The sequence below is a fragment of the Volvox carteri genome (assembly GCF_000143455.1).
Source record: "Volvox carteri f. nagariensis unplaced genomic scaffold VOLCAscaffold_87, whole genome shotgun sequence".
NCBI lineage: Eukaryota > Viridiplantae > Chlorophyta > Chlorophyceae > Chlamydomonadales > Volvocaceae > Volvox > Volvox carteri.
This window is the reverse complement of record NW_003307630.1, coordinates 334122-357538: the sequence shown is the minus strand read 5'-3', so window position 1 is coordinate 357538 and position 23417 is coordinate 334122. Positions and strand designations below refer to the sequence as shown.

The 23417-nt window shown below is 53.9% G+C and overlaps 5 protein-coding genes across 5 annotated transcripts in view; 2 read left to right on the top strand and 3 right to left on the bottom strand.

The window, feature by feature from the left end:
- The window catches only part of VOLCADRAFT_99437 (uncharacterized protein), a gene marked incomplete at both ends in the record, with an annotated part of 7832 nt that extends 5442 nt beyond the window's left edge, over positions 1 to 2390 (bottom strand). Inside the window, 5 exons of the mRNA XM_002958159.1 lie at positions 199 to 289; positions 850 to 964; positions 1471 to 1548; positions 1884 to 1907; positions 1983 to 2390. Coding sequence (XP_002958205.1) covers positions 199 to 289; positions 850 to 964; positions 1471 to 1548; positions 1884 to 1907; positions 1983 to 2390 — 716 coding nt within the window. The remainder of the gene's footprint in view (positions 1 to 198; positions 290 to 849; positions 965 to 1470; positions 1549 to 1883; positions 1908 to 1982) is intronic.
- Positions 2391 to 4148: 1758 nt separating this feature from the next.
- On the top strand, positions 4149 to 9187 carry VOLCADRAFT_108019 (uncharacterized protein; the record flags this gene model as incomplete). The annotated part of the gene is made up of 7 exons (XM_002958173.1): positions 4149 to 4268; positions 4748 to 5333; positions 6927 to 7036; positions 7422 to 7496; positions 8134 to 8331; positions 8882 to 8944; positions 8999 to 9187. The coding sequence occupies 7 exons, from the start codon at positions 4149 to 4151 to the stop codon at positions 9185 to 9187; spliced, it is 1341 nt and encodes a 446-aa protein (XP_002958219.1).
- Positions 9188 to 11564: 2377 nt separating this feature from the next.
- VOLCADRAFT_84386 (uncharacterized protein) lies at positions 11565 to 12854 on the top strand (the record flags this gene model as incomplete). The annotated part of the gene is made up of 1 exon (XM_002958172.1): positions 11565 to 12854. One exon carries the CDS (start codon positions 11565 to 11567, stop codon positions 12534 to 12536), a length of 972 nt encoding a protein of 323 aa, XP_002958218.1. The 3' UTR covers positions 12537 to 12854.
- Positions 12855 to 14574: 1720 nt separating this feature from the next.
- On the bottom strand, positions 14575 to 18345 carry VOLCADRAFT_69116 (uncharacterized protein; the record flags this gene model as incomplete). Its single annotated transcript, XM_002958158.1, has 6 exons — positions 14575 to 14985; positions 15625 to 15669; positions 15757 to 15874; positions 16462 to 16670; positions 16959 to 17052; positions 17972 to 18345. The coding sequence occupies 6 exons, from the start codon at positions 18343 to 18345 to the stop codon at positions 14575 to 14577; spliced, it is 1251 nt and encodes a 416-aa protein (XP_002958204.1).
- Positions 18346 to 21291: 2946 nt separating this feature from the next.
- Positions 21292 to 23417, bottom strand: part of VOLCADRAFT_99432 (uncharacterized protein) — a gene marked incomplete at both ends in the record, with an annotated part of 5222 nt that continues 3096 nt past the window's right edge. The window contains 3 exons of the mRNA XM_002958157.1: positions 21292 to 21701; positions 22346 to 22556; positions 23053 to 23340. Coding sequence (XP_002958203.1) covers positions 21292 to 21701; positions 22346 to 22556; positions 23053 to 23340 — 909 coding nt within the window. The remainder of the gene's footprint in view (positions 21702 to 22345; positions 22557 to 23052; positions 23341 to 23417) is intronic.

Below are 23417 nucleotides of genomic sequence, written 5' to 3'. Positions count from 1 at the left end.
ACGGGGGGGAAATTGCACATGGCACGTGCGCGTCGTACCACTTCACCACGCAAAAATTCTTTGCATTGCACTGCACTACAGAAGCTGATTGGTGAGTGGCCAAGCATCCAAAGAGTTAGCAAAACCAACTGAATGACCAACCACTTTAACATGTCGTACGGCAGCTGCACTACAACGCCATACACAGCCCGTACTCACGGCTCCCGGGTGACGGTGATGTTGTAGCCCAGTAGCGAGGGTACCGTTATCGTGGGAGTGACCGTTAGGTTGGCAGAGGTGACTTCCAGACCTGTATGCATGTCCAGGCCAGGCGGCAGTTCGTACGGTCGTACGGAGCTCCCGTATGGATGTTGTGTGGACATCGGGAATGCTCACGAAGCGGAGCAGAGGGGGAAAACGCGGGCGGCGGCTCGTATGGCGGCCATTAACAACAAGTACGTCGAAATAGAAATAGTGATGGGCGAACAGCACCCCCACTCCCTGACATCGCATCTGGGTTTCAAAGTAATTACATCCTTGTGATGAAGTACGGCACTCCGTGTGGCGTACGCACGAAGTGTTCTCTCGCCCGGCGCACACGCGCGCCAGATTTTTTTCCCTTGCCATCTTGCCTTGCCCGCCCAACCCCCACCAGCTCGAGGGGGGGGGGGAGGCAAACACCTATCCATCCGTCCATCCATCTACCCCTCCATTCTATCAGTCCGCCTATGGACCGCACGCAGCACACGTGCAGCTCGCTTCAATACAACACAACACCCCCTTCCCCTCCTCCCCCCCCCCACACACACAGAAACACCTCCACACATGTGTCATGAGATACCCTCCCACGCATCCCGCCATTCGCGTTACCTGGAACGACATGCAGCGCTGTGATGTTGGCAATTGTTTCGTTGAAAGTTGTGTTGAAGAGGTCCAGCGGGGTGGTCAGATTGAGGGCGGTGGCGAGTTCCTCGAAGGCCGCATCCTGTGTGCGTTTGGCCACGATGGTGGGTGCATCACTTACGTGCTTTGTTTTTGTATTACTTTATTTCACCTTATTTGATTTTCTTTTAACACTTTACTTTATTACTTTACACTTTTAACACATTACTTTATTACACTCTGTATATGACTTCTTAAAGTAAATGGTAATTGCATCATCTGACTCCTTTTAGCTTTTATTCCTCCACTCCAAGAATGCCTCAGCAGGGCCACTTTCATGTAAGTCGCTCGGACATCTCATATAATATGCGCTCAACCGATAATTGCATTGTATGATACCTGATGGAAGAGCGAGTGAAGGAGGGGTGAAGGGCTCGTGCACGAGTGTGTGGTGGTGCGGCGCGGGGGCGCGCATGGCAGCGAAGCTGCCGATTTACGAATGATGGATGGGTAAGGAACTCATAGGTTGCATCCACTAGTCCACTCATAACCGCTACGTGCATCTGTCAGTCAAAGCTAATTTAAATTTTCAAATGATTGACCACTCACGGTTGGCGCGAAGATGGTGCTGACCGGCACAGGCGGAACGACAACGGTCTTGTTGACGGCCTCCTCGACAATGTCAGTCTGTGTACGGCACATGAGCGCGGATGAGCATTTGGATGTTAAGCAGTGTAGAAGCTTCTAGGAGGAAAAGGGTTTTGTTGGGATGGAAAACAAACAGCCCCTTCTTCTCCCCTGCCCTGCCCTCCCCTGCAACCCTTGCCTGCCCCTCTAAGCCAGTTCACCCAGCACGCCCTGGCCCGGAATGGCCCAGCAGCGATCAGCATCAGCTCCTTCCCAACCCCCGAATCTAATCTTCCCCCCTTTCAACCCCGAAACAATCCATTCCCAGTCGATGTGTTCTCCAAGTTCTCCAATTTTTATCCTTGACAATCTCCCCCCCGCCCCTGCCCCCTTACCGCGTTGGGCTCTCCAGCCGGTACCTGCGGACCCGGGGGGATATCCACCATCCCTGGAGAGGTCACTGCCGGTTCCGGAGCGGTCACCACGGGGCTCACCGGGGCCGCCCTCAGAGCCGCAGGGTTTGCCGCAGCAGGCGTCGCCGCTACGGCTGCCCCAGGCGCTGGCTTAGCAGCAGCAGCAGGTGGGAGCACCACCGCCGGCTTCGCCGTTTCCGGCGGCACCACCGCCGGTTTCGCCGTTGCTGGGGGGACCGCCGCCGTCTTCGCCGTTGCTGGGGGGACCGCCGCCGTCTTCGCCAATGCTGGGGGAACCGCCGCCGGCTTTGCCGTTTCCGGCGGCGGCACCGTCGTGTCGGCCTGCAACAGCGTGCGGCGGGACCCGATGCCGCCCGGGAGGGGCAGGGCATGGAGCGAGTTGGCATCAGCTCCGGCGGTAAGCTCCGAAACCGCCAGCAGCAACAACGACCCACAGGCCCCTGTCCGAGCACCAGTCCAGTCCATCATCGCCGAATTAAAGAGTGGGGGGAATAAGGAGGACGGCAGGACGGTACGGCAGTTTATGAGGTAGGTGAGAGCGGATTAAGAGCAACTCCTTTCCGAAGTCATCCGTGTATAAATGATAATACGGCAGTCCGACCTTGGCTTGGCGTGATAGTGCTATGTCTGAGTTTATCGGAAACCTTGACAAATTCGCCAACGATGGCACGAGGAGGCGGAGGCGGAGGTAGAGGTAGAGGTGATTTCCGGACATCATCCCACCGTGGACGCTCAGGATCAGGCAGGAGCGGCTTGGTGAGAACGGCGCTGGCCCTTTCCGTATACTGTTCAATACATGTTGGGTTGGAAAGAAACGATGGTGACCTGACCGCCGACAAGGTCACCGTTCATTGGCTTCTGCAAGCTTGCTGCTGGCGTTGGGAGCCGGGGCCTTGCTATATGACCTCTCCTTGCCCTAAAAGGCCGGAAACATGAAAGAGCCAACCAACCAGCTGACAGACCAACCAACTGTGGGACAAAGACTACACACAAGCTGGCGTCTTTACTAGTTTCGCTTGGAAGGTATGAATAGAGAAACTACCAGGACAATCTATACCCCTAGCCATGCAAGCTGGGGCTGGAGGTGCGGTGGGTACGGGGGAGGGGGGTGATATTACTGTGGAGGAGTATTGCCGTGGGACTTGAACAGACAGGCACCTGATATGTGTGCACTAAGCAGGCATCAGGCACATGCACAAAAAGCAGCCAAACTACCTATCCTAGCGCTTGTGCCTCGCACAGGGGGAAGAAAGAGAAATAAAGAGGGAGATAAAGGAAATAAAGAGGGAGATAAAGAGAAATAAAGAGAGAGAGGGAGAGAGAGACCGAGGTGGCCGACAATGGACCTACCTAGCATCACCAGGATGCCAAGAGACCTCCTCGGGTCGAGTGCATGAGAACGCCCCAGGCTGCCCATTTGGATTTCTTAACTCTCTGAGACGCGGTTAAAGCTGTAAAATATCTGTGAATATCTAAGAGGGGAGGACAGGGGGGATGCAGCGCTAGCGGAGCTTTAGTTGTGCAGCAATGGTTACGAACTGCTGAAGTACGACTACGGAGAAATTGGAAGGTGCATGTGGAAAATGGAAGCCAGGTGTTGGTGAAGGGAAGGGGCGGATATAGAGTCGAGACGGGGCAGCTTCGGCCAGCGGCTGAAAGTACTTGGGTCAATGAGGCGAATGTGTACGAAAGGATTGCGAAAGACCTTGATGAGGCGCCTTGGAGGTGATCGCAGTTCGTGACCCATGGGGCGAGGTGAGTCGAGGTGGGGCCCACGACTCGGTTTTTTCCGTTTCTATGTATTGGAACTTCCACAACTGACAGTTATGTGTCCCGTTGGCCGTCTGTAATTGGTTTTGTAACGGCATCGTGCGATCGTGGGCTGTTGCCCGCGGCAGTAGGTTAAGGAAATGTGGGTTTCTATGTTGCGCCGAAGAAATGGGACACGTAATAGAAGAGCGGATATCATTTTGTAATTATCGCGTCTAATATCGTTGAGTTTTGGGGGTTTGCAAGTCCTGTGGTTTTACTGCTAGCCGATATTCCAAGGACGTGCGTTGCACAGACAAGTACAAATGGTTGGCCTCTGCAATATTGTATATTACCTTCACAGTAGGAAGGTATACATTATATGCATCTTCATTAGAGCATTTTATTGCGCACGCTTCGTCTGCGGATCCGTTCATTTTGCCTAGCAACCCCTAATTGATTACCGTCACCATCACAATGTCGCAAGACCAAACAGAAGAGGCAGCCAGAGCAAGTCGTGCGGGCACGCACGCTGAGGCTTCAAGCAGCTTCAAGTCCAAGACCAGGGCCCAGGAGCAGCGCGAGCAGCAAATCCAGGTGCGAAAGCATAGGAATTTGAATTGCAATACTTGGGAGCGAGTATGACCAGGTAGGCGGAGGCGCGTCCTAGCTGGCGCGCTGTAATAGTTGTCCACAGGGGACCTGAGCCTGCTTAGCACTGAAGTTGCATACGGAAAACGATATAAGCACTGTTTTCTAACTGTAGATTGTATGCTAGACTGTTTGCACTGTTAACCAAAGCAGCTATAAGCAACTGTCCATTACGTGCATTTGCCACAGAAATGGCTGGAATCAAGGGCTCCCCGGAGACAGGATTCGCAAGGGTCACCTCAACCACAAGGCAGAACTACAGAGAAGGGTTCTTTGAGCATGGTGAGTCCAGCCTTTCTGTCTTTGAAGGCAGTCCGCACAGGACAAATGGTTTCGCTGAACAAGATTTATGCATAGATATTGTGTTGCGTGCCCGGCGGCGGCACTGACACAAACAAAGTCTGGCCGACGCTGCTTCTTTTCAGGTCACACCCAACCACCGACTGCTCAACAGCCACAATTATCCTGTTACTTGCGTGGTCTTCAGCCCCAATAATGAACTGCTTGCGACGGCATCCCGCGACGTCCGCATCTACGATGCTAAAACGGGCGACATAAAGGTCATCTTAGACGGCCATGGCGGCCTCGTGCGCAGTATCTCCTTCACGCCCGACGGCCGTCTTCTCTGCTCTGGCAGTGATGATTGTGTGGCGCTGGTCTGGTCTTTGGAGCATTGTTTCGTCCTCTGTGTCCCAGGGAAGATTACCACGCTTACGCCCCCGGGCGGGCCCAGCTCAGCAAACCTGCCCACCAATGACCAGAAGACAACAACTATAACCGGCAACACACCTCAGAATGCAGGTGGCAAGGAGGCGACCGCCTCCCAAAACTTCTCCCCCTTGAGCCGGATCGTGCAGCGCGTGTTGAAGCGACATCACAAACCCGTGCTCGCGGTCGCCACTACCCCTGATTCAAAGTACTTGATCACGGGAAGCGCCGACAAGACGGTTCGCGTATGGGACGTTTGCACAGGCTATATCATGGCGACGCTGCGGGGCCACACAGGCGAAGGTAAGGCGAAGGTACTGATGGGGGGAGTGAAAAGAGGCTGCCCAAGAGACTGCTCCATACGGGCCCTATAGGAAGACTGCATTACGACTGCAAGGAGCGGCGCGATCTGGGTTTTGCGCTTCGCCTCCCCTTTTCCATCTTAGAGAATGCAAAGGTCTGACAGAAGGTAAATATTCAACAAGCTCCGCACGAATGCGGTTGGGGGGGGCCCGTCTGTAAACGCCTTGGGGGGCCCCATGGACGACTATCCAATTCACACGAACCACACGAACCCCTTACGCGTGGGGTTGCGGCTTTAATTGCAAAATCCTATCTTTTGGGAAAGGAAAGAGAACAGCGAAGGGCGTAGGGCTCTGGGTTCTGGGTGGTTGGTTGGCTGGGGGCTTGGGGAGCCCAGAGGGCTCCCCAAGTCCCATGTCCCTATAGTATGTAGTATTCAGCCAGCCAGCGGCATTTGATTGCAAAATGCAATCAGTGGTAAACCAAATCTAGTGCGAGAGGGGGAGGAGTGTGGGTCAAACGCAGCGAGCAACCCAGTCCCGCGGGATACAGCTTCTCCCTCTGATAGCCGTATAACCCCCTTGGTAGGTGTATGTGAGGTGATTGCGCAGTTGATGCTGCTGCTGCTGCAGCTGCCGCTGTGCGGACGGTACTCAGTACAAAACGGCGTTATATCTTACCGAGGTTGCCTCTGGGTATCTCCATCCGTGTCTCTCCGATAGTGTAGCTGAGGGGTGTAGGTGGACAGCGCGGAGGGAAGTAATGTCTCATGTCTGACGCAATTATGGCGATGCGTACTTCCATATTATATATGTCGGTACAACAGGTGAAAAGATTTTCCGGCAAAGCATATCGGCTGTCGGACCTCTGCTCCTCATCAGGGTCGACAGGTGGAGGTCGTAGTGTTGAAGGTCCTTGGGGGGCCCACAGGATCAGGATCAGCTGATCCACCAGGGGGATGACGACCCGCTCATGTTTTCCCCCACATGTGGTGCTGAGTGGTGCTGATATTAAAAAACCCCCAAAAGCTACCTTCTCGTGAGGCGGGGGGGCGCATCAGACCGCGCTGTTTTGAACGAGAGGGGATGGTCGGGTGGCATTCTTGCGAATCGGCTGCTCCGCTTGGTCCATGCGCGGTACGGTGGTTCCCAAATGATGGTAATGATACGTCATTCTAAGACGTAATGCTGCTGCACGGACAGCTGTGTCTTAATTACAAGTTACAAGTTCCGCATGAATGCGGCGGGGGGTGTCCGTCGAAGCCGGGAGGGGTCCATGGACTAGATGTATCTTTTAATTATTCCGTGGACGGTCCTACTCGGGTAGGGGCGTCTTGGCATCATCGTGCATCTATTAGCTGGCCGTGTGGTGGTTGCCGCTTTTCCCCGGCCCCCTCTCGTGTCCTCGCGAAACAACCTTAATGTATAACCTTTGTATAATCGTTGTATAATCAGTTTATCTTTTAAGCCGCATTTTCCCTCTTGTGCCTATGACCCCATTTTCATCTCTTCCTGTTTACCGTCCACATCCCTGTCTTATACCTTGACCCCAATGCCGCCCCCCCCCGCTTTTGCCGGTCTCTGCCATTCTTAGTGAGCACGGTGGCTGTGACTCCCAATGGCCGGCGCATCATGAGCAGCGGTGCTGATAAAGTCATTTTCGTGTGGGACTTCGTTACGGGCGAGTGTAAGCGAGCACTCAGGGTAAGTCACCGTTCCGCCTGGCGGGCTGAGTGGAACAGTCCAGCCAACCTCCGTTTAGTCTGTGTTGATTTGCTGACGAGGTTATCCCGTGAGTGGTTGCGATAACGTGGTCCTAATTGGATGACTCCAATCGGGATAAACTTTTTAATCGGGGCTGATGCAACAGGGGTGAGCAATACAGCCATTCGGGTGTCGTCTGTCGCCACTGGTGTTTCGTCCTTATGTTTTTATTGTTGTTTTATTTTCTCATTATTGTTGTTGTTTTGTGGCTGAGGTCACCCGAACGGTTTTTGCCTAGCACCTTGACACCTTGCTCATCCGAACCGTTCTCATTGATTTCCCTTCCCTGTTGTGGTTATCGACAACCTTTCCAACTCTTGCGCAGGGCCATAAGGCCCCCGTGAGCTGCTTGGCGGTGGCACCGGACGGCCATTTCCTGGTTTCAGGCAGCCATGATAGGGTGAGTGGGAGGGAGAGTATGGGGGCCAGCAGTATGGGGGGGGGCAGTATTAGGGGCCCAGCTGTAGCGAGAAAATGGGAAAAAGGCAACAAATGCGGGGAGGGGCGTCTGGTGGGAAATGCCTGTGGTCGCATGAGCGCAAGGTGATCGCATCATTTCATGGAGGAGCGCCCAAGTACGAGGGCACGTGAAGAGTTGGGTGTGAAGAGCTGTGGTGACGGATTGGCATTTGGGTGGGGCTTTAGGCCCCTTAATCCCCATACCCACACCTGGTATTGGCTTAGGTTTATCGGTCGGCGTCTTTTATGTCCGACACCCATATCTGCAATAAATAACCGTTGTGGGTGATATTGGCGCCGGGGCAGCCAGAAGCGCCGTTACGAGAACTCGGGTGCCATCCCCGATGGGACGCGGGGAAAAGCCTACACGACCAACAAGCCGCTTCTTGGAACTTCTTGGAAGTTCTTTTTGAGCGTTGTCTGGATCCGTTAGTCTCCTCTGGCTCGTGGCTTCTTGATGAGCCACCACCACCGAAACAGTCGCCACCACCAAGTCGTTCGTCTGTAGTTTTTTTATGAACTTGTTTGCATTGCGGCTCCGTTTGCGCTGCATTCTCCGCCCGTACCTGTTTCCACAGACGTTGCGTGTGTGGGACTTGATCAACGGCAACGAACTTGCCACTCTATCGGCACACACTGGGGCGTACGGTGTGTTGTCGTGCGCTGTCAGCTCGGATGGTAGTACGATTATGAGTGGAGGATACGACAACCTTGTCAAGATGTGGGACGCCACCTCGGGTCTGGCTCTCGCCACCATTCAGGGCCACCGGCACATGGTAAGTTGTTGGGGGCTCAGGGTTTGGGGGCTCAGCGTTTGGGTGTATTTCTTTCTTCATGTTAAAGCAGTGCGTTGCGCTGTTGTACCCTTGCCACGATTCTCTTAGCCGTAGCCGCACGTCAGAAGAGTCGGCCCATCCCATCCCACGTTTGTGGGCCCTTTCCTGGTCCGCCCTGGCTCTCCCTAGATTCCTGCCGTGGATGCCTGTCCGCTGTCTCTGATCTCCAACGCGCACCTGGCCACCAACACCGCGTGCTGAGCCCTTCCGCACAACACCAGCACAGCATCCGCTAGCCTAACCTGCTTTTGTGACCGCAACCACATCACGTGCAGCAAGCCAATACGCACCCATGCAGCAGCTGTGAGGCGTACAGGCGTTTTACAGGCTTGGTCTTGGCTAATGCCCCTGTTGGCTATTGCCCCGAACCCATTCGAAGAATATGGTTCACCAATACCTGTGACGCAACGCACACTCCACGTTGTCCTCCTGAGCCATTCCGACATGTTTTCCCCCATCCCCTGCACCCGTTATCTGCAAACTGTAATAGGTGAGCTCTGTGGCGTTCAGCCAGGACTCCACACACCTCGCTACCGCGGGTCGAGATGATGAGGTGCGTACCTGGCTCTGGGAGCGCCCGCAACCTCCCCCCGCCGACGCCGCCAAGTCCACCGCGGCCGGCAGCGACGCCGCGTCCAACCCCAAGCACGCCACAGAACGTCTGAGAACCTCCCAAAAGGAAGACGCCCAAAACAACCGGCACTGGGCGATGCTATTTGGGGATAACTCTGGGAGGGAGGACCAGGACCGCGGAGGGGCCCTGCAACGCCTTTCGTCGCTGGTACGGGGCAATTAGTATTGGCTTTTACTGGCCCATGGGGACATCAAATAGGTCTGGCGGGTTGCCTGTTTGCAATGGCACGGGATATTGTTGGCGGTGTCTCTGGTTGCGTGGACGCTTGTTTCGACCCCGGCCATGTTGTGCGGGAGGGGGGGGGACGCCTAGCGTGTGTCGAATGCGCCGCTGGGGGGGAAAGGAACAGCCAAGCGATGTATTTGTTACGGCATGGGTGGATGGTATCATTGCAGCTGCGTGTCGTTAGGGGATGTAGGTCCCTTGCAGCAGGCATGTACTTGGGCTCTTTTGAGCACGTGCGGGGGGTAAGGACGGCGACGGCATGCCTACGTTGGCTGTGGTTGCGGTAGGAGTGTCCCGGCGGCACCGACTCCGGTTTGGAAGTTTTTTTCTGTTACTCTGCATGGCAGAAGGAGGGGGGGGTGCTCCACGTGAGTCTTGTGGGTGCTTGTGCCGGCGAGATGCTGGCGGATTGGCGGATGGCGAGCGACTGCTTTGGGGGTTACTTGCCCTCGTGGTGGGGTTGGGGCGTTGAATGTAGGTCCCCCGAAGGTCCCTTCTAATCGGGAATTGAAAGGTGTCGACGTTGTTGTGCGGTTGTAGACAGTAGCATGTCGGGAAGGGGGCCAAACCGCAGCGCCGCATTTTCAATTCCCGCGTGATGGACGCCCGGGTCACCATCCACGCCCCGAGCCCCCACCTAGTAGACTTCGGATTATGCAGCACCATCTATGTCGGTAGGATGGCAGATGAAAGGCAGCGTGTGGGGTGTGCGGGTCGGGAGACCACGGCCAAGTCGCCTCCCGCACCAAAACAGGCATCTCGTTACGTGGACATAGCCAACGGCAGGGATGTGAGCGCATGATATGGATGTGCGTAATATTGCTGGACGGCGTTGCGAGGAACTGATATGCGTATCTGTATGCTGTGGTGCAGACGTTGCATCCGAGCTGCAAATGTGCGTTTATTTTTTAGGGGAGTGGGCTCTACATTCCGTACGTGAGAACTGCAAGGTTTAGCACGGACACATCGGGGTTAGGATGGAGCTGTACGCCGCGATTTGAAGTATCAATATTGTGCTTCAGAGCGCAGATGATTTTCCAATGCTCATTATAGCCAAAGTTGGGTTGTCAGGCGTGCGGTGCGGGTCTCCTGGATGTGAAGTTGCGTACATTGATTTTTAGGCAGGCTGTGCCAGGGGCCGGTGCAGTGGGTTGTACGTCACAATGTGGTGCTGTGTGGATCGTTGGTGCGAATTGACGAACCGGCATATCCTCCCTTTGCGGGTCTGTTCGCAGGATGCAGGAGATGTCATCTCTTGTTTTGCGTCGTGTCTCCCGCGATGCAGGTCTAGGCAGGACGAGATTGAAACCAACTCGCTCATATGGACAACATCTTTTGGGTTAGATTATTTTTTGTTAGGGATACTACCTGCTCGCCGTAGCACTTGAGATGAGTATGGCAAGAACGACTGCTCTACACTTTAGGTACCCGCCGTTGACCTGCTTTTCCTGACCTGACGTGACGGCTGTATGAAACGGGCGCACGGGCGTTAAGGTATTCATTATTGCCTCAGCTCATTGTATTATGCACGCGAATTCACCTTGCTTTGGCCAGGACTAGTAAATTTCTATTCGAATTTCGGCTCGACGATAACGCCGGCTTGACTTGGGCTTTCTTGGCTGTTATCTTTGTTATTTTACACGAAGCTGGTTTCCGCCGGGATGGAAACCGTTGCAGCCTGTGAACCGTGGAAGCAGGAGTACATTGTGATCCTTTGTGACCCACAAAAAGGAACTCCTCTCCGGCAAGCAGACCAACCAGGGGCGGAACCCTGAAACCAAGCGTGAGGTGGTAGCATGGAAACATCGGGAACAGCGGAAAGGCATGTAAATGGCCATCGTGGCTATAAGACACCCTCCCTCCCATAGGACTTCAGGGTTTTCCCAGGGTACTTCAGCAGCAGTACGTACGAACGTACCATGCACGATACGACATGGCAGCTGCAGCGCTGTACACGTGCCCCATCTTCAGCAGACACCCCTTAAGCAGGAAAGATGCAACGGGGCATTGGAGTTTGTTCTGGGCTAATCGTGCCCAGCCAGTATGTGAACACCCTCAGTCTGGGCATCTTCCCAGGCGACCCGCAGGCCAAACATGCACACAGCTTCACTTCTTCCTGGGGACCGTTATCCTCATCCAAACCTTACCTGTTTGCAAGCAAGGTGCACGTGTAGAATGTCATTTGGCAGTAGATCCGTACGACATTTCGGTAACGCTTTTCCGAATTAGCATGCAATGCAAACAACCTGTATCGTCTAAAAATAATTCAGTATACTAATAAGCGCTACATTTGATTTTCCGCTCTATATACAAAATGCAAAGATCGGTTCTGAGGTGCGACGCTGTACGCAGCAGGCTGGAATTATGTAGCATCGAACGTGCAAAGCCATGCGGGCGCGTTGGAACTGCTCCCTTTAGCAGCGCTCGATGCTGTGCCAGACCCGCTGGGCGCTCTCATCGCTTGGCACCAGGGCGCGAAGGTCGGACCATGCTAATTGTGCGGGCTTGTGGGTCAGTCGCCGCAACTCTTGAGAAGGGTTCAATCTCTGTCGTGCTTCTTGCTGGTGGAGTTGGCAAGCGCATGGGTGCGGCCATCCCAAAGCAGTATCTGGAACTTCGTGGCCAGCCCATCGCGACATATTCGCTTGAAACCTTCGCGCGGATGCCGGAGGTTGGGGAAATCGTTATTGTTTGCGACCCGTCCTGGCGTGACGTCTTTGAGAAGCGCTTCCCCGGCTTGCCATCCCACATGAAGTTTAAGTGGGCACTTCCGGGCCCTGAGCGCCAGGACTCAGTATTCAATGGTCTTCAACAAGTGGATGCTGGTGCTGCTATCGTCGCGGTTCACGACTCAGCGCGGCCGCTGGTGACACCCGCGGATGCTGCCAAGTGCATGTCCGATGGCTTGGTAGTCGGCGCTGCGGTGTTGGGCGTGCAGGTCAAACCTACCATCAAGGAGGTTGATAAGGACCTTATGGTGATCAAGACTTTGCAGCGGTCAAAGCTGTGGGAGGTTCAGACGCCGCAGTGCATTCGGCCAGCATTGCTCCGCGAAGGGTTTGACCTGGTCAAAAGCCAGAACCTGGAGGTTACCGACGATGTGTCCATCATCGAGGCGATGGGCAAACCCGTCAAGATTACCCCTGGATCGTATACTAACATTAAAGTGACGACCCCGGACGACATGGCGGTGGCAGAGAAGTTCCTAGAGGAGCGAGCTCAGGCAGAGGCCGCACCCGCTGCTGCTACTGCGGCGGCGCCCGAGCCGGTCGTAGCCGCAGCTTGAGAGGTCTTTTGGTGCAGCGTTGTCTTAGAGTTATAAATAAGCCGACTGGCTCGCTCAATCCGGCGGCAACGGCGGCGGTGGTGGTGATATTGTTTAAGGAACCTGGGTCGCTGTACTAATCTGAGGCAGTAGGGCACGTCTCACAGGGATGCGTACGCGTCAGACCGCCGCCCTTTGCCGCGGACAGTTTGCTCCTGTCGTGAATTTTCGTTGGCAGATTTTCGTGGGGCTGCACGGGATGAGGTTCGTTTCTTTCCTTTTCAACATTTTTCGATGCATTGCGCAAAAGTTTAGGTTTAGACCTGAGCTCGAGGCCGGAATGGAAGGCGGCTTTCTCCAGAGCCTCCGTGTTACCAATTCCGAAGTGCCAGCAGAAAGATGCTTTTACTTATCCTTAGAGATCGGAGACCCCACAGACGGGGCGATGTGGGTCCTTGGCAATGGATGAAGGGAGGGAAGTGGACAGCTTGGTGAGATGGATGGGATCGCCCCGCCGGCTCTAAGCTGACTAGCTGACTCTTAAGGATGCGATCCGATGCTGCCATTGGTAGTTTGAGTTTGATTGTCCTCTTCGGTCCCACATGTAGCTGTGTGCGCGTGAGTGTAAATGTGAGTGAATATGCGTGCATGTATTCGTGTTGGCATGTGTGTGTTTGTGTTTGTGTGTGTACGGATCTAACCCTGGTGCCTTGCGCCATCTGTGCGATGAGAGAATGCCTGGGTAGCTATCCCACATGCATGGGGTAATGCAGGTGAGCCGGTCCACGTAAGCCGTAGGCTCTTAGTGACCCTTGTCCGCCGCCAAGGAGAGCATGAAGTCGACACTCTTGCCTGCTTCTCTCCGAGTGTCAGCATGGAAAATGGAAACAGGATATGTGACTTAACCACGTCAAATTTTATGATGATGGCCAGTGAAGGCTACGGGGTACAGGAGAGCACTGCTGCAAAGGGCGATCTATCTATCTATCTATATTTGGTGCATGATGCTTGGTGGATTTTTAGAGCTGCCGACAGGCATTAATTTATACTTATGGGGATTGAGCCTGGACCTACGAAGGACGGTTGTGTGCTGTGCGTTGCACGCACAGGTGTTGAATCTTGACAGCGAATCCTCATCAGTGGCGGACTTTTGGTATGATGAAAAAAATTCAGGTTGCGAAATTGAGCTGCGGAAGGTTGGGATGGAAAGGCTGCTGCCTCATGCACACTTATCCATGTCGTGCGACAGCGCATACCATGTGCTCGGGCTTGTGAGGGGTCCGGTAAGGGTGTAAGGGCCTGCCTCGGTGAGGGCTCATAAGCTCGTCCTATCGGACTGCCATTACGCGCGTTGTAGCGTCCGGTGTATAGGTCACACGCAGGTTCGGTGGGAGACGGCGCAACGTCGCAACCTGAAACACCAACAACACCAATACCTACATATTTCATCCATGTATGCGGTAAACTTGTCAATTAGACATCCTGTCCTGCCCGTTCAAACGCCTGCCGAGCAAACGCCCAGCTACATTGAAAATTGACAGACCTGCTTTGATATTGACTTGGTCTAGGCTTCTCCCATCTTACATTAATATGATGGGAACCTACTACGCCAAGGCAAGGTACCAAAGGGCTGGGGAATATATCCCCTTACCTAGGGTTTGCCGCCGTTATGCCCCTCGGAGCGGCGGGTCCCCAGACTAAGCAGGTGCTCCGCGACAGTGGGAGCACGGAGCATGGGAGCAGTAACAGGAATATGGAGTATGGCGCTTGGGGTTAAGGATCCAATTGAAGTCCACTACATCGCAAGATATCATTGTTACCGCACCGCGAAAACAATACAACCTCGTGGAAAAGCAAAGAAGAATACACACGGCATTCGGGCTACACAGCAACGCGGACAACGACGGTATGTAGAGGTGAATAAACAGCAATCACATGTCTGCAGTTGTACATTATATCGACCAGGTTAGGGACAATTTTCAATACAAGGCAAAATCCAGGCAATTCGAAAAGGTTAAGTCTCTATTGACGCGGCTCACTACTGCCGCCGCCAGGCTTTTTACTGTTGCCGTACGGTTCCGCGACCTACGCCGTACACTGCCGCCAGGAACAAAGCCACCACCAGCACCACGGCTGGCAGCATCGCTAAATTCATACCCAGAAGCCTCCGGCCCGCAGTGGTTTTGCGCGCATCCGCTGCCGCCCAACCTGCAGCCGCCATATCCCGTACAACCTCCGCCCTATCGTACGCTATCGGCTTGTAGCCCAGCTCCCGTCGAGCCTTGCTGATGTCGAACCAATGCTCAATGCAGCACTTATCAACTTCCATTCTCGTCAGCGGCGGGTCCGCCACGAGGTGACTCAGCAGTGGCCATGCATACTCAATGAGCCACGCAATGCCGTACACCAAGGCGAAGGGGACGTTGAGGGAGGGATAGCGGTATCCAAGCCCCACAATGAAGGGCTTGAACTGCGTTTTAGGGAAGGGAAGTGAGAGAGCACAGCACAAACAAAAACTGCTTGAGGTGAAAACAGAAGGTGCGAAACAACTATCCTAGGCGAAGAAGTGAATACCGCCACACCGCGGCGGGGTAGGGCAGGTGAAAGGATAAAGGAAGTCGACGGAAAGAAACAACGAGAAGGTAACACTCAGGGTGAGCCAAAGGCGAAGCAGGCAGGTGCCGACTGTGGGACGAAAGCTGTACATCGTAATACGGGGGATGATGACCGACACCGACACCGACATTTCAAATATAAGTGCCTCCTGTACCTGAGATGAAGCAGGTACAGCCCTATAACTCATTCAAGTCACACACAGATACATATACACACGCAGACACAGACACGCACACACTCTCTGCAACATGAAGAGGTGATGAAGGAGGGTCCGGAACAGACCCTCTGTCCGGGATGCCGGGGGGATGTACTAGTGTCAAAAACGCTGAGGGACGTTTGGTGTGCCTCTGCAAAAACTCCTCCATGTTTACAGCGCCACACGCGACCTGGTACAGCCACACCAGTACCAGTATATCGTCCATGGCGCCCCCGGCATTTACGGAGACCCCCGGACTTGTGCGTGGAGCTTGTAACTTGTAGGTAGCAGACTTACATGCAGGAAGTTGTTAATGGGCTCGCCGTCGGAGGCGTAGTAGACCTGCCCGGCCGCAATTGGTACCGACCGATCTGAGCCGTCACAACCGCCGACGAGGCCGCAGCCGTCACCTTCACCATTGCCGTCAACCACAAAGTGCCGCTGTTGCTGTTCCTGCTGCTGTTGCTGTGCGCTTTCTTGCTCTTTTCTTATTCTTAGCCCTCGTTCGGCTAGGACCAGAATCTGAACCAGGTTGTCAACATAAATCCTGTGGGAAAGAACCGCCGAGAACACCGCAATCGGGGGTTTGCTAGGGCACGGGAATAGTCACGCCGGCATTAAGAACGATGGAGACGCAGCCTAGAAGCTGTAAACGATGTTCCTTTGTATCGACAACGCAACGGTTATCAAGAGCGCGACACAGACCATATGACCATACTCTACGGGAAAGCTTGGCATTGATGCAACCCCGCTGGCACTGCGGTGTGTAACTATATATTTGCTTGGACATCACATCCTAGACATCCTAGTTGGCCAGCTGCTGCTGTTTCACTGACGTAACGATTGGTTTTGGCTTATGACAGAGACGAGCACCGAGACGAGCACCGACACATCGACATCGACACACATACGGCTTCTTGTATATATATATATATATATATTATATATATATATATATATATATTATATATATATATATATATTTTTTTTTGAATTTCGAGCTTTAGATTCCGAAATAAACCCAAGTCTAAAATCTCAAGAAGAACATGTACAAGAAGCCGAAAGAAAACTCCTCCATCCCCTATCAAGCCCCCCCAGTACATACCCGGTGCTCAAACCCAGGACACCCCTCACCAGTCACTGAGGCTAGAAGGTTCTCCGAATGTCGCTTGGAACAAACCCGCACGCACCATCCGGATTACCCGCGGCTGGTGGCGCGTCTCCCCTGGACCCCAAATGCCTGTGGAACGGATGCAACACGTGTACAGCCGCCCGCCACACCCAGCAGCGGCAGCAGCAGCGCCAGGATCAGGACCAGATGGTGATGATGATGATGATGATGACTTGGCTGTCTGGCCAATCCGTGCGGGCGGAGGGCCAAGCTCCATCCCACGTCCAACCTCTAGTGCAGGCGCCGGTGAAGGTGCAGGTGAAGGTGTGGAAGCATCGCCACCTCCTTCACCAAGTCGCGACGCTTCGTTAGGCGCGCTCGTGCCGCTGCTTCGTTGCGCTTCGGAGTTTCCTTGTTTTTGTCGCTGAATATGTTGCTGGTCTTCCTCTGCCGTTGGTTGCTGTTGTCGCTGTTGCTGCTGTCGGATGGAAAGCAGTTGCCGGCCGTTGGCTTCCAGAACCAGCTTCTCCGCTTGGGCTTTGGTAGAGCTGTAGGCGTCCTTGTAGGCGGCGGGTGGCGGGTACGGCGCCGTCTCGTCGCCGCCACTTATGGGCCTTGTAGAGTGGAAAAAACAAGAAAAACGTGGAACGGGATTTGAAGTTTGCGGAACAAGTTGCTCAAGCTTCTCGAAGGTGGCATCAACGCGAACACGCGATGTGAAGGGGGGTTGGGGCAGGTCGAGGTGCAGAGCCCGCGGGGAGACCGCGGGTTTCGTGCCGTGCCCTTGGGATGGCATTGGGTGAGGGAGCAGGATCTGGGTTTGGTGACGCGTTGGAAAGTAGACCAGGGCGTGAGTTGAGCTTTGAAAGTCTGTTGGCTTGGAGGGCTGGCGATGCTCATTGGGTGTTTGTTCATGAAGCGAGGACGCGGGCGTGGAGGGCAGGGCCATGCATTTGCGGCCTAGGTATGGTGTTTGCGTGCATGCTGAGCTATACGGGCGATGCGACATAGAAGACGAATAGATTCGGATATTTGGAAGTGACGGTAAGGTTCGCAGGTAGGGGGACAAACATCAGGGCTTTTATGATGTGTGATGTGTGGGACAGGGGGGTCATATCTTCACCCTGCGGCCAATACCCGGCAGACCCTGCCTTCCCCGGTATTTCGGGGCACCCTCATCCAGTCACCCTAGCCAACTTCTCAGTGGATCGCTCAGGTTCCACACCCACCACCAGCATCCAACGGAATCTGCAGGATCGACGGCGGCCCAACTCCATTCCTGGTCGGCTCGCAGGTTTCTTTTATCCCAGGTCACCACCATCAACTAGGGGCACTTTACCTTCCACCATCGGTAGGATTTTCGACCCTGACAGGTCTCAATCCCGGGATCTCCCGGGGTCAATGGTCCGTGCCTTACCAGTAGTGCCTAACCTAGTTATGGCTTTTATGCTTGACACACAAACATGCACGGGGCGGGCTCATGCCCTCAACGGGTCCCCCTTTTTTGCGTTTGCTGATGACACGCGTTCTCACTTGCCCACGAAGATCACGTTGCAGGTAGACACGTAGACCAGCCGGGGCACGCCGTAGCGTAAGCAAGATGAAATCACATTGCGTGTCCCACCAACGTTAACGGAGAAGATTTTGGAGCGGTCTCGGAGCTCCCGCCCTGACATCCCGTACGATGCGACGTGGAAGACTGCATCTATGGACCCGGGCAAAGAGGTAAATGCTGCATCGACCGCGGCTGCATCGGCGACGCTGCCAGGAAAAAAATGCACGCCGGCAGGCAGAGCCTGTGCGGGGCGGGCGATGTCCAGAAGTACCACCTCGATGCCTTGCTTGGCGAGCTCGGTCCCAAGGCGAAATCCCAGATAGCCGCTGCCTCCCGTAATGAGGGCGCGCATGGTGGCTGTGCTGTTGCCGCAATATACGTCGGCTCGGTCTCGAGGTCCGCCCATGATGGCCGGCACCTGTCTGAAATACACTAACTCTAACTGCAATTTACCCACCCTGTATCCGTTTCAGCTGCTGTTACAGTTGCCCAAGATAGTTACAGCCCTATTGCGCCTGGTTGCGACTTTCGTCGTTTGACATTTTCCAGTGAAAAGCTTATATATGCATGATTATGCCAAACCGTATTATATGTATTGGATGTATCTGGAAGCCTTTCCTGTTTCCAAGGGCCTGTCACACGAAGCGTCAACACAAGATCATATCGTTTGCGATATCGTTTTCACATAACCGTTATGTGAAAACGATATCGCAAACGATATCGTTATGTCATAACGCAGTTTATCTGTAAAAGTAAAAATAATTTTTTTGTTAAGTTTCGCGAGAGCTTTCGTCCGCAACAACTAAGGTTGTAGAAGAATGGTAACGTTGCAGGCACACCTAGGGCGATCTGGATAAGTCATACTCAGGGTCAACGAACGTGAACTTGAGCAAATAGCATGTTTCATTTTGTTTCTGGTCATGAACCAAAGGCTCGTGAACCGCCTTACCCTAGCAAAGGAAAGAAGAAAAGGAAAGGCGAAAGGAAAACGTCAGTCAAGCCATACTAGCACAAGAACTTCACCAGACTGTAAGATTTTTGACATCAAGATAGTTGCTGTTGCGCCTTACCTTGCTTGGAAAAACACCCCCCGGCTCGGAGCATTGTATGGATATGCTTACCTGGTACACACATATGTGTTCTATGAATTGCAGTTCATTATGCATTCGCTCGGTTCCATCCTGAGTTTCTGAGCTCTACCCTGATGATGGCGTCCCTGCTCCCGGCCGTCCATGAAACCCAAACCTTGACCTGAGGGGCGGACGATCGATGACACATCTGCAAGGTTTCATACCATGTTAGTGCGGCTCCGCCGTCCTTCGAGCTGTAACTATCCTACGGATATGATGCAAAATGATGAAATGCCGTTCGTTCGGCGGCGGCAGCGAGCAAAAGCTGCAAACGCTGCGGCCTGCAAATTATTACAATAGCACAACTCGTGACACAAGATTGTATTCACGCAATGGTAAGGGAGTCCCTTCAATAGAGGAAGAGGCTCAGAACATCAACCACAGGGACAGCTGTGGGTCGGTGACCTACCGCGGTGCAGCCAAACCCCGCAATATCAGATTAGTCTCATAATAAGGCTTGTTGTAACAGCAGGCACACTTGTCCTCCTGAATCTTAATGCGGACTGGAGGCAGGATGTTCGATTGGATGGATATCATGCACATGTGCATATACACAGGTGTGTATGCGTTACAAACACCATCCGTTACCCCCCAGAGGCGTTCGACGAGCCTACACGATGAGACGAGGCGGAAGTCCAAGGGTGCCGGTAGGCAAGGGCTGACCAATGGCGCAGGTGTCGAGGAAAGCAGGAAAGGAGCCATGGAAGGGAGGCTTACGCTCTACCATTGAAGCGGTTGCCATGCATGCATGCATGCATGCACATAAACACGATTGACGCGATTGACAACATGCCCGTAGAAATCGTGTTTACGGGCAGGTATAGTAGCTGGTATAGTACGGCAGGTATAGTAGGCAGGTATAGTAGCTGGTATAGTACGGCAGGTATAGTAGCTGGTATACAGTACGGCACGCATGACAAATACATATATGCGCTAAGCGCTCCACCAGCATATCAAGAGGCCTTTTCAGCGGCCAGCTACTACAGCAGGCCATTGCACGTATCATATACCTGGCAGTAATATACGATCAGATGCTATGACATCACGACAATAGAAAACCAATTAGCCGTACATTTTCGTCTAATTCATATCCCAAGGCAGCCAACCACCGCTAATGGTTTCAAGTATGATGTGTGCGACAGGGGAATCATATCTTCACCCTGCGACCGGTACCTGGCAGACCCGGTATTTCGGGGCACCCTCACCTGGTCAACTTCTCAGTGGATCGCTCAAGTTCCGCACCTACCACCGGCATTCCATGGAATCTACCGGATCAATGGCGACTCAACACCATTCCTGGTCAGCTCTTAAGGTTACTCCACTCGTGTCACCAGGAACCATCGATTTGAAGCACAGCTACCTTCCATTACCGGAGAAATATTCGGTCCGAACAGGTCTCGAACCCGGAATCTCCGGGGGCATTGGTGCATGCTCTACCAGTAGTGCCTAACGTAGATGGATTATGATCAGCATAACAATTTAACAAATTGTCGATCCGATCGGGGCCCTCCTGGCCGCCGGGGGCCCTCACGCGGTGTAGTATGATGTGTGGGACAGGGGGGTCATATGTTAACCCTGCAGTCACTACCCGGCAGACCCTGCTTTCCCCGGGATTTCGGCGCACCCTCATCTATTCGCCCTTGTAAACTTCTCAGTGGTTCGCTCAGGTTCAGCACCCACCACCGGCATCCAACGGAATCTGTCAGATTAACGACGACTTAACTCCATTTCTGGTCAGTTCGCACAATCACTTTCTTCCAAGTCACCACCGTCCATCGACTAGGGGCAATTTTACCCTCCACCATCAGTAGGATTTCCGACCCTGACATATCTCGATCCCGGAATCTTCTGTTAGCATTGCTGTGTGATCTACCAGTCGTGCCTAGCCTATGTCATATCACTAGACCCCCATCCGCCAATAGGTACTTTTCTAAAGTCGTGGTATAACACGCAGTCCCTTGGCCCCTGTTTAAATTCTTTTACAATACACCACCACATCCACATCCAGCCAACAACATTGTTATGCGTGGGATGATTGGATGAGGGTGCCCCAAAACATATGCAGGAAAATGCACACAGGTGTTCATCAGGCACGATTATGAAAGCCAACCAACTCTGCAGTCACAGTCGTACACACGTACTTTGACACGTACATGCACCTCTGCACGCTACAGCCAGTTCCAAGTGTGATCCGTCTGCAGTAGCACGGAGCCGTCAGGCCCCCCAAAGGCCAGGGAGGCCGCCACCACGGGCAGTCCCCCCGTGCTGTTGCAGTGCAACACAACCAGGTTGGGGCCAGGCCGCAGATTCGAGACCTGCAGGACAGAACGTTCTGGAAACACGGCTGTACGGCCGACTTCTTGACCGTTCACGAAGGCAGTCGCAAGGTCGTCCGCAATGATGGTGAGGTTGAGAACGGGCGTTGTCACAACACCTCCAAGGGCAGCCTGCTGCTGCTGTAGCTGCTCCGCTGACAGCCAGAAGGTCCGGTAGAAGGTGGTTGACTGCCAGGCGGACGCAATGACCCGTTGACCGAACGGCACGAAGGCTGTGGGCAGTGACGAGATCCACCTGACCTCTGTGTCGACCGGGAAGCCGCCATGTGTGAGCCGGGGATGGTTGATGTATGTGCTCACACCTTCACAAATGCGCCATCACGAACCATGATAAAGCACGCACGCACAGTAGATGTGCCGTACCGGCATGTTGTTGGGGAAGGAGGGGAAGTTAACCGTGAACACACATGCATTTGCTGGCATGTAATGTTTGATGTTTTCAGGGAATGTGCTCAAGGGAATGTGCAGGTAGTGGGGTAACTGGGCGCGGAAACGGCCTCTCGAGATGCTAGCATTTTGCTTGCATGTGTACTAGCTGGTGTGTGCCGTACTGCACGACAGCTACTACAGGGAAAGGAAAGGGAAACACATGCGAGAGGGCAGGCCGATGGTACGAACTAACATGAAGCAGCACGTGGCAGGTATTAATGGGTGAAGTAGCAAGAACATTAGGCAGATGGTACGAACTAACATGCAGCAATATGAAGTACACGTGGCAAGTATAGATGGTTGAAGTAGCAGTATCATTAACACACATACTGCGGCAACTGCAGTAACAGATAGACATACAGCAGTAACAGCAGCACAGCGTGCAGCGTCTACGGCTGCTAGCTACATACATTTCAGCACACGTCGTTGATCTTTACTTCGTTCATTTATTACCTACCGTTACGAGAGCCTGTGACTCGGTCGCCATCCATCTGTATGTCGAGGCGGGGCCCGCTGTCCGGCCTAAGGTGGCATGTATGGCTGCTAGGTGTGTAGTCCCAGTGGATGCAATCGACCCGGGAGAAGCAGGCCTGGCAGCAAGCACCCGCGTCAGGCTGAGTGCTGGTGGCTAGTACGAGGGCGCTGTTGCCGTACCCCGCACCGTGCTGCTGCAGGGAGCAATCTGGGAGCAATCCGACCACGACATGAGCCAAGCATTATGTAAGTCAGTAAATAGGATAGGCCCCGGGAAAGCAGCACACGTACAACGGACAGAGATCGGTGTGAGCCGTGAAGCATCGCAGGCAAGGGAAACCTGACACGGTGCGGTGTCACCACTGCAGAGAAGTACAGAATCAGGATATGCCCCACCATGCAACACACGGCCTTTCAGTCCTTAAGCAGCGGGCATCATATCACTTTGCTTCCAACACTACCACAACAGCTGAATGTCGTGAAGAAAGTGAAGTAGTACGGTAAAGATGGCAGTGATTGTGTGCTCTGTATGTACTCTCAAGAGGTACACGGGTACACGCACCTACCTACTGATGATGATTGAGAAACACTGCTGCTGCTGCTGACTCCACCCAGCCACAGCCAACGAGAGCCCATCCACATCGAACTCGGGTTTGCCGTACGAACCATCCCCGCTGGCGTGCCGTACACCTGCAGCTCCGCCACTTGCAGGCTGGCCGCCCGCGCAGTAGCATTATTTCCAAAGTTCTGAAGGGTGATGTAGCGGCCTGTGACTGGGGGCCTCAGCTCGACGGTTATGATTGCGCCACTGGTGCTGGCCCCGGCCACCCGTCGTACAAGCTGGTTAAGGTTGATCTGCGCCGCAGTGAGGCTGTTGCTAACCAGTGCGCCACCCACACGGATTTCGGCGTTCACGAGCTGTTCGCCGCAGCAGTCCCGCCGGTTGTACAGCACGATCCGGCTGATTGCGAACAGCCCCTCCAGGTCAATGGACAGCCAAGGGTTGAGGTCACTACTGCCGCCGCCGCTGCGGAAGATGCCGACCCCGGTGCTGC